The sequence below is a fragment of the Mesoplodon mirus genome (assembly GCF_964341445.2).
Source record: "Mesoplodon mirus genome assembly, chromosome: 18".
NCBI classification, from domain to species: domain Eukaryota; kingdom Metazoa; phylum Chordata; class Mammalia; order Artiodactyla; family Ziphiidae; genus Mesoplodon; species Mesoplodon mirus.
In genome coordinates, this window is record NC_138994.1 from 16,026,704 (window position 1) to 16,039,472 (window position 12,769).

At 53.9% G+C, this 12,769-nt stretch overlaps 1 protein-coding gene across 1 annotated transcript; it reads right to left on the bottom strand.

The window, feature by feature from the left end:
• Positions 1–1,382: 1,382 nt before the first annotated feature.
• Positions 1,383–10,744, bottom strand: LOC309793360 (protein IL-40; the record flags this gene model as incomplete). Its single annotated transcript, XM_082603837.1, has 5 exons — positions 1,383–1,637; positions 1,875–1,971; positions 2,128–2,397; positions 10,299–10,328; positions 10,708–10,744. 5 exons carry the CDS (start codon positions 10,742–10,744, stop codon positions 1,631–1,633), a joined length of 441 nt encoding a protein of 146 aa, XP_082459963.1. The 3' UTR covers positions 1,383–1,630.
• Between the last annotated feature and the right edge of the window lie 2,025 nt (positions 10,745–12,769).

Sequence of the window (12,769 nt, forward strand, 5' to 3'; positions counted from 1 at the left end):
GGAGGAGGGGCGTGAGGCTTAGTAACACCACGAAATAAGGTGGGGGCACTGAATCACCTGGAGGCCAAGTACTGGCCCCTGGTCTGTATACCCCCTGTTACAGAAGGGGAAACTGAGGCTCAGAGAGCTGACATGGCTCGCCCGTGAGCCTAGCCTCTGGGACAGACTTGGGAGGGCGGGCACAGAGGTAAGACAAGGAGAGTGCCAAGGACTCCTGGACAAAGCCCACCAAAGAGGCTGGCCAGGTGTTAGTGAATTGGTCAACCAAACCCACACTGGGGTCCTAGCTCGGGCTGAGAGCCCCTATCTCAGCCAGTGAGGTTTGATTTGCTCAGTCAATAACAAAATGGATGCTGAGACTGGAAGAGCACCAGCTTTCTTCAATGGCCAAAGAATGGAGAAGCGGGAACCTAGTTTGCAAATCAACTCAACCCAATTCAGGTGGAGACACCAAATACATAGGAGGGTTGGAGTAAAAGGGAGGGGTTTGGAATGAGTGGGAGGAATATTCATTAGTTATCCAAGAACAGGGTGTGGTTTGGACCTGGAACTGATGCAACTCTCCTTTTCAGTCCTTGTAGGGGCTTTTCTGGTCATCATCATGGTGATCACCAGCTGTCCTGGTGCTGGTGGGTGTGTCATTTAGCTAACGTATAGAGCGTGTAATAAGGCTCTAGATCTATTGGAAGTCAAATCCTCCGCCATCTTGAGCCTAGTTGGTTCTAATTGGTTCTTGTTTTTTTTCTATTTGCTGCTTCCTCCTGAAACTTAGATAAGAGTAATTTGTTTCTATTCGAGGGAGGGACAGGGGTGTGATTCTGGGGAGACAGCTTTGGTACCAGAGGGGCAGGGAGGAAGACCAGGAGACAGAAGTGTCTTAGGAACCAGGGGAGGTGAGAAGTTCGGAGGCAGAGGTGACCGCTGCCAAAGGCCAGGCAGGTGGAGCACACAGAGGCCTGCGGTGCCCAGGGTTGGACAGCACAAAGGCCCTGGTCACTTTACAAGTCAGTGAAGTAATAGCCTTGGAGAGGGGACCCCAGGAGGTCCGGCCCCTGCCTCCGGTCACCAGCTGGAAAGACTGACGGGGTTTCCATGGAGGGCAGAAGCCCCTGGCCCACCCTGGTGCCCTGGAGACCTCATCCTCCTCAGACCAATAGGGAGCATTGGAGAGAGCCCCACCCAGAGGCAGTGGACTCCACGGCAAGGCGGCTAGAGCATGGTCAGGGTCAGATAAAGCCGCCAACGCGCCCCATGGGCACTTGGCACACGGTAGGCCCTGAGTAAGCTTTTGCAAGTCGTGCATAAGCAATATGGCCCTTTCTTTGCCCTGGTGTGAAGCCAAACAAACCAAAATGTTGGAGTTTGGAGCAGAGAAAGTTTTATTGCAGGGCCATGCAAGGAGAACGGAGCGGGGGCGCTCATGCCCCCCCAAATTCCGAACTCCTCGAAGGCTTTCAGCAAAGCACTTTTATAGGCCAGGTGAGAGAGGGGAGTCACAGGGTATGTGATCAATTCTCTGATTGGTTGGTGTCACAGAGGTTACCATTATCAATCCTTAAGCACCAGAAGGCCCCTGGGCTACGAGCTCATGATCCTCAAGTAGTTAATTTCTTCCATTTGGTCGTGGGTTTTAGCATCTGAAAAATTCAGGAAATATGCCTGAGATACTGTTATCTGGGTACTTCAGAGAAGAGCTACAGCAGAAGATATGGAGGAGGGGTCTGTCCTGGGAAAGCCCCATAGGGTCCTGCTTGGTTCCAATGGCAGCCCTGCCCTACCAAACCACCACCGGCTTTGCCAAGCCAGGGCCCCCGTTGATCCACATAGGCCATCAGCAGTTCACTCCTCCCCCACATCCAGCACCCGTTTCCTACCTGATCTGCTTGGTCCGGCTCAGTTTCCAAGAAAAGACGGCTATGATGGAGATGAGGCAGCCAGCCAGCACGAAGGTGGGTCCCTGGGGCAGCTCTCCTGTGAAGGAGGCGGGGAGGCAGCTGGGCTGGACTTCCGTTAGGCCAGGCCAGGGTAGGCATGGCTGTGTCAGGGCACCTTCCCTGCTCTTGGCACCTCCCACTGACCTACTCAGAAGCGCCAGCTTCCCCTCTGGAAACCAAGGGGCCCTCTCACCTGGGGGCACCAGCGTGAAGGGAGTGTGCTGGACGCTGATGTTGTTTTCAGCCTGGCACCGGAACCAGGCCGACGTCTGGTTCAGTGGGAAGGAGAAGTTGGCTGGCTGCCCAGGGTTCCGAGTCTGCTGCATGTGGATGTGCCCGTTCCTCCTGACCAGTCTGTAGGTGATGGGTGGGCTGCCCGAGGATGCCTGGCAGAACACCTCTACCCTGAGGCCTGACCCCCTGTCCAACAGGGTGAAGTCAGCTTGCAGCTGGGACACCGGCTCTGGCAGGGTGGGAGAGGGCGGGAGCACAGGTGTGGCTGGGAGACTTTAATGCCCTCTCCCTAGCCAATTCCCTCAGTACACAGCCTAATGAGCCTAGTGGCCTAACTGATTGATTGCTCCTCCAGGCAGCCTTCTGGATTACTCCCTCCGCCTCACAGTCTGAGCTTCTACCCTACTTGCAGTGTATACCATACAATTTCATGCATGTATTTGGTTTTATTTTCATGTGGTATATTCTGGGTTGCCAGACTTAGCAGCTAAAAATACCCAGTTAATTTTGAATTCAGATTAACAATGAATAAAATTTAGGCAGTCTCTTAAAGATGAGACAGTCCAAAGAGGAAGAAGGAAACCAATGTTTATCAAGCACCTTAAGAAAAATGCTGGTTTGGCAATTCCTCAAAAAATTAAAGAATTACCATATGACCCAGCAATTCCACTCCTAGCTATATACCAGAAGAATTGAAAACAGGGACGCTAACAGATACTTGTACACACATGTTCACAGCAGCACTATTCACAACAGCCAAAAGGTGGAAACAGCCCAGATGTCCATCAATGGATGATGGATAAACAAAACATGGTCCATCCATATGACGGAAGAGTATTCATCCATAAAAAGGAATGAAGCACTGACACCTGCTACAACATGTACGAACCTTAAAAACATTATGCTGGGGCTTCCCTGGTGGCGCAGTGGTTGAGAATCTGCCTGCTAATGTAGGGGACACGGGTTCAAGCCCTGGTCTGGGAAGATTCCACATGCCGCGGAGCAACTAGGCCCGTGAGCCACAACTACTGAGCCTGCACGTCTGGAGCCTGTGCTCCGCAACAAGAGAGGCCGCAATAGTGAGAGGCCCACGCACCGTGATGAAAAGTGGCCCCCACTTGCCACAACTAGAGAAAGCCCTCACGCAGAAACGAAGACCCAACACAGCCAAAAATAAAAATAATAAATAAATTTTAGAAACAAGAAAAACACATTATGCTGAATGAAATACATCAGACACAAAAGGCCACATATTGTATGATTCTATTCATGTGAAATACCCAGAATTTTTTTTTTTTTTTTTTTTTTTTTGCGGTACGCGGGCCTCTCACTGCTGTGGCCTCTCCCGTTGCGGAGCACAGGCTCCGGACGCGCAGACACAGCGGCCATGGCTCACGGGCCCAGCCGCTCCGCAGCATGTGGGATCTTCCCGGACCAGGGCACGAACCCGTGTCCCCCGCATCGGCAGGCGGACTCTCAACCACTGCGCCACCAGGGAAGCCCTACCCAGAATTTTTTAAATCCCCAGAGAATTCCCTGGTGGTCCAGTGCTTAGGACTCTGCGCTTTCACTGCAGGGGTCACGGGTTCGATCCCTGGTCGAGGAACTAAGATCCCACATGCTTCGCAGTGTGGCAAAATAATAAAAAAATAAATAAAAAATCCCCAGAGACAGAAAGTAGATTGGTAGTTAGTAGGGGCTGGGAGACGGGCAACGAGGAGTGACTGCTTGATGCATATGGGGTTTCCTTTTGGGAAATGTGAATGGACCAAATGCTACTGAATTATCACTTTAAAATGGTTACCTTTGTGTTATGTGAATTTCACCTCAATTTTTTAAAGAAAAGAAAAAAGAAACTGCTGCGGGAAAAGTCTACCTCTAGGGTTTAGACTCTTTCTGCTCAGAACATTACTATAGAGAGAAATTGAAATCAGGACATGAGTAGGAAGCACGGAGAAATATGGAGCACCGGGTGGGAGGACTGACACTGGCTTCAACTTCTAGAGTCAACAGTTTTGTCCCCTGCTGCAGGGGCCAGGCGCTCTGTTGGTCCTGCCTATCACCGCATCCCTGGCCAGAAAGTTACTATCTGTTGGCTGAACGAAGCAGTTGCTCTCAGGTTGCACGCTGAAGCGTGGCATCCGCTCCTTGCAGGGACCTCCTTATGTGATAAAGGGGCAAACCTTGAGTCCTGTGGCCCCAGCGTTCCTTGAGGACACCCTGGAGCTGGGGATTTCCTCCCATGATGGGGACAAGTAAAGTACAGAGTGGGCCAGGCACCCAATGAGCTGGCCCAGCGTTCAGGCCTGATACTGGGCAGTGGCCTGGAGACATCTAGGGCCTGTCCACCTTCCGAGGTCAGAGATTTCCTCATCCAGTCCTGCTCTAGGTACCTTTGCCATAAGCATTTCTGCCATATGCATCTTTGCCGCAGGCATTTCTACTGCCAACATTTTCACTGCAAAACTAATTGGCCTTCCAATGCGGAAGTCCCGGAACTGATACCTCTCTTAAGGAAGGAAGAAATTTTAGTAAACAAGAAAAAGTGGGGACTTCCCTGGTGGCGCAGTGGTTAAGAACCTGCCTGCCAATGCAAGGGACACGGGTTCGAGCCCTGATCAGGGAAGATCCCACGTGCCGTGGAGCAACTGAGCCCGTGAGCCACAACTACTGAGCCCGCGTGCCACAACTACTGAAGCCCACGTGCCTAGAGCCCGTGCTCCGCGACAAGAGAAGCCACGGCAATCAGAAGCCTGCACACTGCAATGAAGAGTAGCCCCTGATCGCTGCAACTAGAGAAAGCCTGCATGCAGCAGCAAGGGCCCAACGCAGCCAAAAATAAATAAATATAAATAAATTTAAAGAAAAGAAAAAGTGTGATGCAGAACGAGAAGATGAATCAACAGGCAAAAAAAAAAAGGGGGGGGGAGGGATAAAATCCTATGAACGAAAGACTTGGAAGACAAGTGATTTAGATACAACCCACAAAATAAAATCAGTTATTTGTGCAGTATTGCCATGAATCTATACACATTTAAATATATTAATATATTTTCGATTTCATAATAAAGTCTTTTTCAATTCATTTTTCATGTTTCCTTATGTCCTTTTAGATGTCCCTCTTTTGTTAATTTTTTTATATTCATACGGTGAAATTGCCTTCTGGCCAATTAATTAGTTATGTGGTGACAATGCCTATGGCATAGACGCCGTGGGCTGCAGGGGTGGTGGCCAGGCTTCTGCTCCCAGACAGGTCAACATCTGGTTCAAAGGGACAGTCAGAAGGCAGAGGGCAGGTGGGTATGACCCAGACCATGAGAGATGTTACAGTGGAGGGATCCTAAACTTGGAGAGGTTGGATGGAAGTAGAGAAACAGGCCGCTTAGGAAAGGCAGGACTTCAGAAGAACCGGGAGACCAGATGCTCACAGCACCCAGAGGACTCTCCTCCCTGGACCCAGGACCAAGACCCACTCTGCAGCCACTCCCAGCAGGCATGCATCCATCCAAACCGTCTCTCTGCTTGGGAGTAATTTTTCTGTTTTGTAGGCAGATCCTGGAGTCGATTTTGATGCAGAAAACATCTGTAAGATCTTCCTACTGGTCTGATCTTGCCCACACTGAATTCTCCAAGACAGCGATCGCGATTAAACAAAGATGCCTCCTGAATGGGGGCTTGGGAGAGAAGTCTGAATGATTCGTGGTGGGCACTTACCTGCCTTTTCAAGGAGAGTGTGTAGGGGGGGATGCTTGGGCCGGGGGTTGGGTAGAGAGAAGGGTGTATGAAATCTAAATATCATATACCTCATTCCTCATCCCTGCCCTGCCAGGCACACTGGCTCCGGAAATGCTGCGATCAGAAAACTGCTCACTGAGCAGAGAACTGGAAGAAACTAGAATACGATGTTCTTCTGAGACATTTCCTAGGAATCCTAAAGTTTCTGACTGCTAAGCGTATTTCCTTCTCAACCAGGGGTGATTTTGCCTCCAGGGGACCTTTGTGTCCAGAGACATTTTTGTTTGTCGCCAGTGGGGGGTAAGGTGCTCCTGGCATGTAGTTGGGAAGAGGCCAGGGCAGTCACTAAACATCGCACGATGCACAGGGCAGCCCCCATAACAGAATTATCCAGCCCCAGTGGCAGTAGTGTCAAGGCTGAGAAACTGGTCTAGACAACTAGCAGTGGCTTTGCAGAATCAGGATTCTCTCCCCGCCCACGACTGCTCAGACACCGCAAATCTTTTCTCATCGGCGCCTCTTTCTAAACTTCGTGAGAACCCCCATTTTTCTTCATACTATTTGTTTTTCAAATACTCCTTCACGCAAAATCTTTGAAGTTAAGTAAAGCTCTATCTAGAGTTTAATCTACTCTCCAGGGCACCAGTTTGCAAACTGCTACCAACAACTTCGTCAACGTGACTCTGGGGCCCAACGGTCAACGGTTCTTGGGGCCAAAATCTTCCTCCCTGGGGAAATGCGGGTCCAGGCTTCAGGGTGATGACACTTTTGCTCCCTTCACTGTGGGGAAAGGACCTTGACTTAACAAAAATGGAAAGAAAAAGCTGGCCCACCTTCATTTCCGTTTCGATGGCCATTAATAGAAGCCTGATTTACATAAGTTCACAGACAGGAGCCACTTTCTTTTTTAGTGCCCTACAGGGTAGAGCATTCACTTTTTATTCTAACAAGACTTGTGTGGGTCTTTCCTTTTGATTATTTAGTTTATGCATCTAGCCCACCCATAACCAGTGGTCTATCATTTAATTACAAATTCATCATCTGTGTCTGAACATTTGAAGATAGGATGGCACACTCAGAATTTGATGAAGTGATAAGGACACCCTGGGAACCAGAAGCTGAGCCAGGCCAGGGCTGGGGTGATCTAATGGCTGTGCAGAGCCTCCCACTGTCGCTAAAGAAAGAGCGAGCGGCTTAGGGCTGTGCCCAGGCCGGGGCAGTGGGCTGCCACCCAGCTGGGCTCGGAGGCTCTTCAGGATCACCCCTACCTCTCCCTACCTTGTTTCTGTGATAAACCAGAAGCTTGGAGATTGGAGTCCCAACCCTGGAGGCCCAATTCATTAGACCTGAGCTCAGGCCCAGGGATCTGATGAGGGTTGAACGAACAGCCCATCTGTTGAGAGTTGAATTGTGTCCTCCAAAAAAGAAGATGTATTCAAGCCTTAGCCCTAGGTACTTGTGAATGGGACCTTATTTGGAAATGGGGTCCTTACAGATGGACTTCAGTAGCCCGTGCTGGATTAGGGTGGGCCCTAAAGAGAAGAGACAAAGACACACACGGGCCACGTAAAGACAGAGGCAGAGTTTGGAGTGATGTTGTCACAAGCCAGGGAACGCCAAGGACTACCACAGCCCGCCGGTGAGGCTTCAGAGGAAGCCTCCAGAACCAGGAGAGAATCCATTTCTGTGTGGTACTTCGTTAGAGCAGCCCCAGGAAACTAGCACAGCCCCCTTACAAGTGAAGCGGGTTTCAGGAGTCGGGGGGAGGGGACAGTTATCAAGATTCCTTTGTATGCACTCTGAATCTGTCCTTCAACCGGCTGCGCCCCAGCCCCCCACCCCGAACACTGTCTTCTTTCATGGCAGCCCCACGGGAGACCCCAGGCTCCCAGGTCACCCTCATCTTCCTGCCCCACGTTTTCTAGGGCTCTGCAAGTCCCCCTTTACGTCCCACCTCCCCCTGCGCCCTCTGGAAGGCTGGTAGGCTCAGTTGGCACCAAATCCCATAACCCTCAGCTTTCCTCTCACATCTCACCTTCTACACCTAATGGAAACCAGCCTCCCCTCCCCCGCACAGTGCCTGCACCAGTGGTATCTCAGGTGGCGGGGGGTCCTCACCGCCTTCCCAGCACTGGCCTGGGATGGCGAGGGTGGGCATCCTCTTGCTATTCCTGGACCACTCTCCCTCCTCCCTCCCTAAACAGCAGCCTTGAGCCTCATGTCTTCAGACACTGCACCCTGCCCCTCTGGGTTACAATTACCTAGAAATGCCCACCATCCCTTGAAGATTCTTGTGCCTGGTTCCTGCTACACTCAATACTGCACTTGCCATGATTCTTGGGGATTTCAAAACATACAGAGAAACGTTCCAAAATCTTAACACCCAGGCCCAACCTCTTGTTCCCATTACTAGTAATCAGTTGTAAGGCTGCCCTTGACTTCGCCAGTTCCCAGTTGCTCAGACCAAAAACCCCCAAGTCATCTTCCACAGCTCTGTCTTTCCTATCCCATCCCATCCACCAGCAAAGGCCTTCAGAATATACCTTGACCACTTTGCCAGGCCTCCTGGCTATCACCCAGTCTCTCCTCTGGATCCCGGGAACGGTCTAAAGGCTCTCTGGGATTCTACCCTTCATCCCCATCCCGTCTCTTCTCAACACAGCAGCCAAAATGACCCCAGGAAGAGTAAATCAGGTCAAGCCTTCTGCTGCAAACCCTCCCATTGCTATGCCCACAGGGCCCCCCCTGCTCAACACTGCTCCCCCCTCCTCATCCAACACTCCGCTGCCCCTGCTTCCTGTGCTCTGGCCACGCAGGCCCTTGTTCAGGCACATCCTGCTCTACCACCTCCTTCGTGTCCTTGCTGGTGTCCCCTTCTCAGTGATGACTTCCTAGTAGATGGTGCCCTCCCTCCCCACCCCCAACCCACGTTCCCTTCCCCTCTTCCCTGCTTGCTGTTCTCTGGGACCTATCACGTTCTAGCACGCTGTAGAATGTGCTTATTTTTATTACCATCTGTCCCTCCAGCCCCACTAGAATGTAAGCTATGTGAGGGCAGGGATCTCTGTTTGGTTTCTGCACCTTGTATATATCCATCCTGGGGCCTCAAGCACCACCTGGCACCAAACAGATGCTCAACCAGTAATTACTGAATGATTGGATAAATGAATGAATGAATGATTTGTCAGTCGGTTCCTTAGGAGTTTAGTTAGCAGGACTTGCTGGGCAAGAGTCTGAGCAGAAGTCAGGGGCCAGAGGGGGGTGGACCAGCCCTGCCCAAGTACTTCCCGGAGACCCAGAGGCCAGGGCCCAGCGCTGTTCTCCTTTTAGCGGAAACACCATGATGTGTTTGTTTTTAAAGCAAATAAGGAAATGATAGTTCAGCCCTTGCCGCGCTCAAGTGAGGCCCACCGTTAAGTGGAATAGAGGCGGCTGCAGCTGCAGCCCTGAGACCAGGAAAGGTACAGGTGCAGACGAGACCAGAGGAGAGGCAGCCGCCCTTGCAGAGATGTGGAGAGGAGGAGGTGACTGACCACCTTGACTTTAAGGGTCACAGGGCCAGAAGTGGGGGCAGGGGAGAGGAGAAGGAAGGGGAGTGGAAAGGTGGAGGTGGCAAAAGCTGAGGAGGGGGGGCTTCCCTGGTGGCGCAGTGGTTGAGAGTCCGCCTGCCGATGCAGGGGACACGGGTTCGTGCCCCGGTCCGGGAAGATCCCACATGCCGTGGAGCGGCTGGGCCCGTGAGCCATGGCCGCTGAGCCTGCGCGTCCGGAGCCTGTGCTCCGCAACGGGAGAGGCCACAACACCAGGTGGCTGGTGGAGGGAGGGGCCCTGACGCCGTCCTGCTGCCTCTGAGAGTCACGCAGTTTCCCCTTTGCCGGACCTCGGGGAGGGGTGAGTTGGGGGAGCCTGGACTTCCTCATTCTCTCACTCGCCCTCCTCCTGGGCCAAGGCACCCCACCAGAATGCCCCCAGCCTGCCCTGGGGTCACCCACCCCAAGGGGCTTCTGCTACAGATCAGGCACTCAGGTAGAGTGATTGGGGTACACCTGCCCGGGGACATGCCCTCTGCCCACCTCCGCTGGTAATACCCTCCCCCCCGCCACACACACACAGCCCAAGGGGAAGCCGAGCACTTTCCTTGCCCCGCGTCACTCTCCCCACCGTCTGTCTGTTGTCCCGCCCACTCCCACCTCCTGCAGAGCCTCTTCTCCAGCCCTCCAGGGCCCTGCAGGGGTTGAGGCTGAGGTCCAGAACCGTCCAGTGGTCTAGCAGCAGATGCCACTCACTCGCAACACCCTTCCCCTGGCCGGCCAAGGCCTCTACCGTGGGTGGGGCCTCTGACTCCAGGGTCCCCATCTGGGGGTACTCCGCCCTCCAGCATGCTGGGAAACTCACCTTTCTCCTGCTTCGCGGCGCTGCTGGTGGCTGTAAGAGAGGGGAGGGCGGTTAGGAGAGCCCAGGGTGGAGGGGAGGCCAGAGCCCACCCAGAGAGCCTCGTCCTGAGCCCAGAAGGAGGCCCAGGACTCCACAAGCACCTTCACTCACAGAAGCTCTTTGGAGCCCGGAGCATTTCGTATCATCAGCCCATTCTGCAGATGAGTAAAGAGTGGGCCCAGAATGGTGAAGCAATAATTGGCTGGTCTGAGACTCAAGCCTAAACCTTCCCCTCTCTGTCCTGTGCTTCCAGAGGTGTCTGGGCCTTTGGGCCCCACCTCTCCTGTGCTCCCTAGACCCCTGGACCCTGAGTCTGCCACCTCAAGGCCCTGGCAGTGGCCCCCTCCCACGATGTCCCTGGGCAGCTCACCTAGCGCAGCCAAGCAGAGCAGCAGCAGGACTCTCATGCCTCTGCCGCGTGAGGCCCTCAGCTAGGCGAGCAAGAGCTTCCTTGAGCGAGGCCACCTCCACACCAGAGCCTCTGGGTGCTCCCTGGGTGGGTGCGTGACTGCAGCGGGGAGATAACCCGGATGCCACAGCGCCCCAGGGCTGGGCCCGGGACAGCGACTCTCCCCACACCCCCAGGGAGTTAGGAGGGGCCTGGAGCCAAACCAGGGCTCACAGTCGCCACCACTGCCGAGCTGTAGGACCCCAGCGTAGAAGATGTCCATGTCCTCACCCTGGAGTATGTTATGGTAGCCAGCAAGGGGGAATTAAACTTGCTAAGCCGCTGATTTTGAGATGAGGGGATTATCCCAGATTATCGAGGTGGGCCTGATGTAATCATGGGGGTCCTTCTGAAGAACTGGTGGGTTGGACCCCTCAGGGCTGGGGGCTCAGGGCAGAGAGAAGAGAGGGAGCAGGTAAGGTGGGACTAGGACCCATCCAATCCCACAGAGGCTTTTTTTTTTTAAATGAATGAAGTGACTTTATTGAAACACTCCCTGTTTATACACTGACACAGCTGCATGCGTTTTTCTCCTGCTATGGCTGAATGTGGAGCTTTGATTTGTACACAGGTGCCTTCCTCAGGGAAGATGTCCCGCCCCCAGGGAACAATTTGCTTCCTGTGCAGGCTCTTCTCTCCTACAGAGCCTCACAGGTCAGTGGCACTCACACCCCCCAGCACAGCCCAGGAACGGGCACCTGACCCAAGGAAGGCCAGTTACAGCCCTGCCCTGGGGCCCCTAGGCCCGGCTCACGGGCACCCACTGAGGCCTGGGCGTGTTGGGAAGCTGGTCTGGGGGGATGACCCTGCCCAAGCCTGGGCACAGTGTCCTGGAGCTCCCGAGGACTAGCTTTGTCTGTCACCTCGGTGGTCCCTTCTCCTCAGTGGGCAAGAATCAGCATCTGTCCCTTGCCACCCAGAGTCCTGACTTGTACCCCTGGGGATGTGCTCTGGGGACCCACCTACCTCTCTGCATTTGGGCAAAAGCTAATCTTCTCTTAGTTTTCCTAGCGAAATTCCCTTCCAGAAAGTCTGTTCTCACTCTGCCGGGAGGGGTGCATGGAAGGAATTGACGGCTGAAGGCAGTCAGACAGGCCCCCTCAGCTGCGGGCAATCTGTTGCCTGAAGTCCCAGAAGCTCGAGGTTTTTCTTCTACGTTGTGCTCAGGGCTTCTGATTTGAGGTGAGGCAGCTCATGAGAAGCCTCCCCCTTTTATCAGTGTGTCCGGGGAGCCAGAGTTAGAGCAGAGAACGGTGGGTGGACTCGAGGGGCAGTCCCCCCAGGCCTTGGTGGGACCGGGGGCATCTGTACTGCCTCACCCCGACTACCCCTCTCCAGCCGTCACCTGTGCGCCCCATCAAATGAGGGCTGCTTCTCTGGGCTGTTCTGCGCCTCTTCTCCACAGGCTGCAGGTGTGACAGCACTGCGTATGTCGCCCCAGGTGAGCCCAGGTCACCTAGATGGAGCGGAGTCAGGGTGTCCTCAAAGCTCTCCTGTCACCCACTAGACTGACATTTCGTGATTTCTGCCCACCGAGGGCCAGTCTCCTCTATGATAAATGGCCTTACCAGCACCTCCTTGCGTCACTTTCCTGGGAGGGTCCCCTGGGTGGGAATCTGTGCTGGGCTGCCTTGGCCAGAGTAGCTGGGCGCCCTCTCAGGGCTGGGTGGGGAGAGTCCAGGACCCCCACCCCCACCCCAAGGTGGAGGCACCGGGGTTCCTGCCCTCCTGCACCTGCACTGGGCTCTTGCACCTGGAGAGACCCTGGCTTCACTTACTGCAATAACCCCATGGGCCTCTCCCTGCCCACGTGTGTCTTCTTCGTTACTGGTAGAGGCTCAACATTACCCGACCCCCGGGCTCTCCAAGCCCAGCCACGGGTGTGCCGGTTCCGCCTTCACTCTGGTTGTCTTCGTGGGCCCCAGAGCCCAGTCTAGAGGCCTCAGTCCCAGTTTCCGCAGCTCAGGCCCGCCTGGCCCGTCTC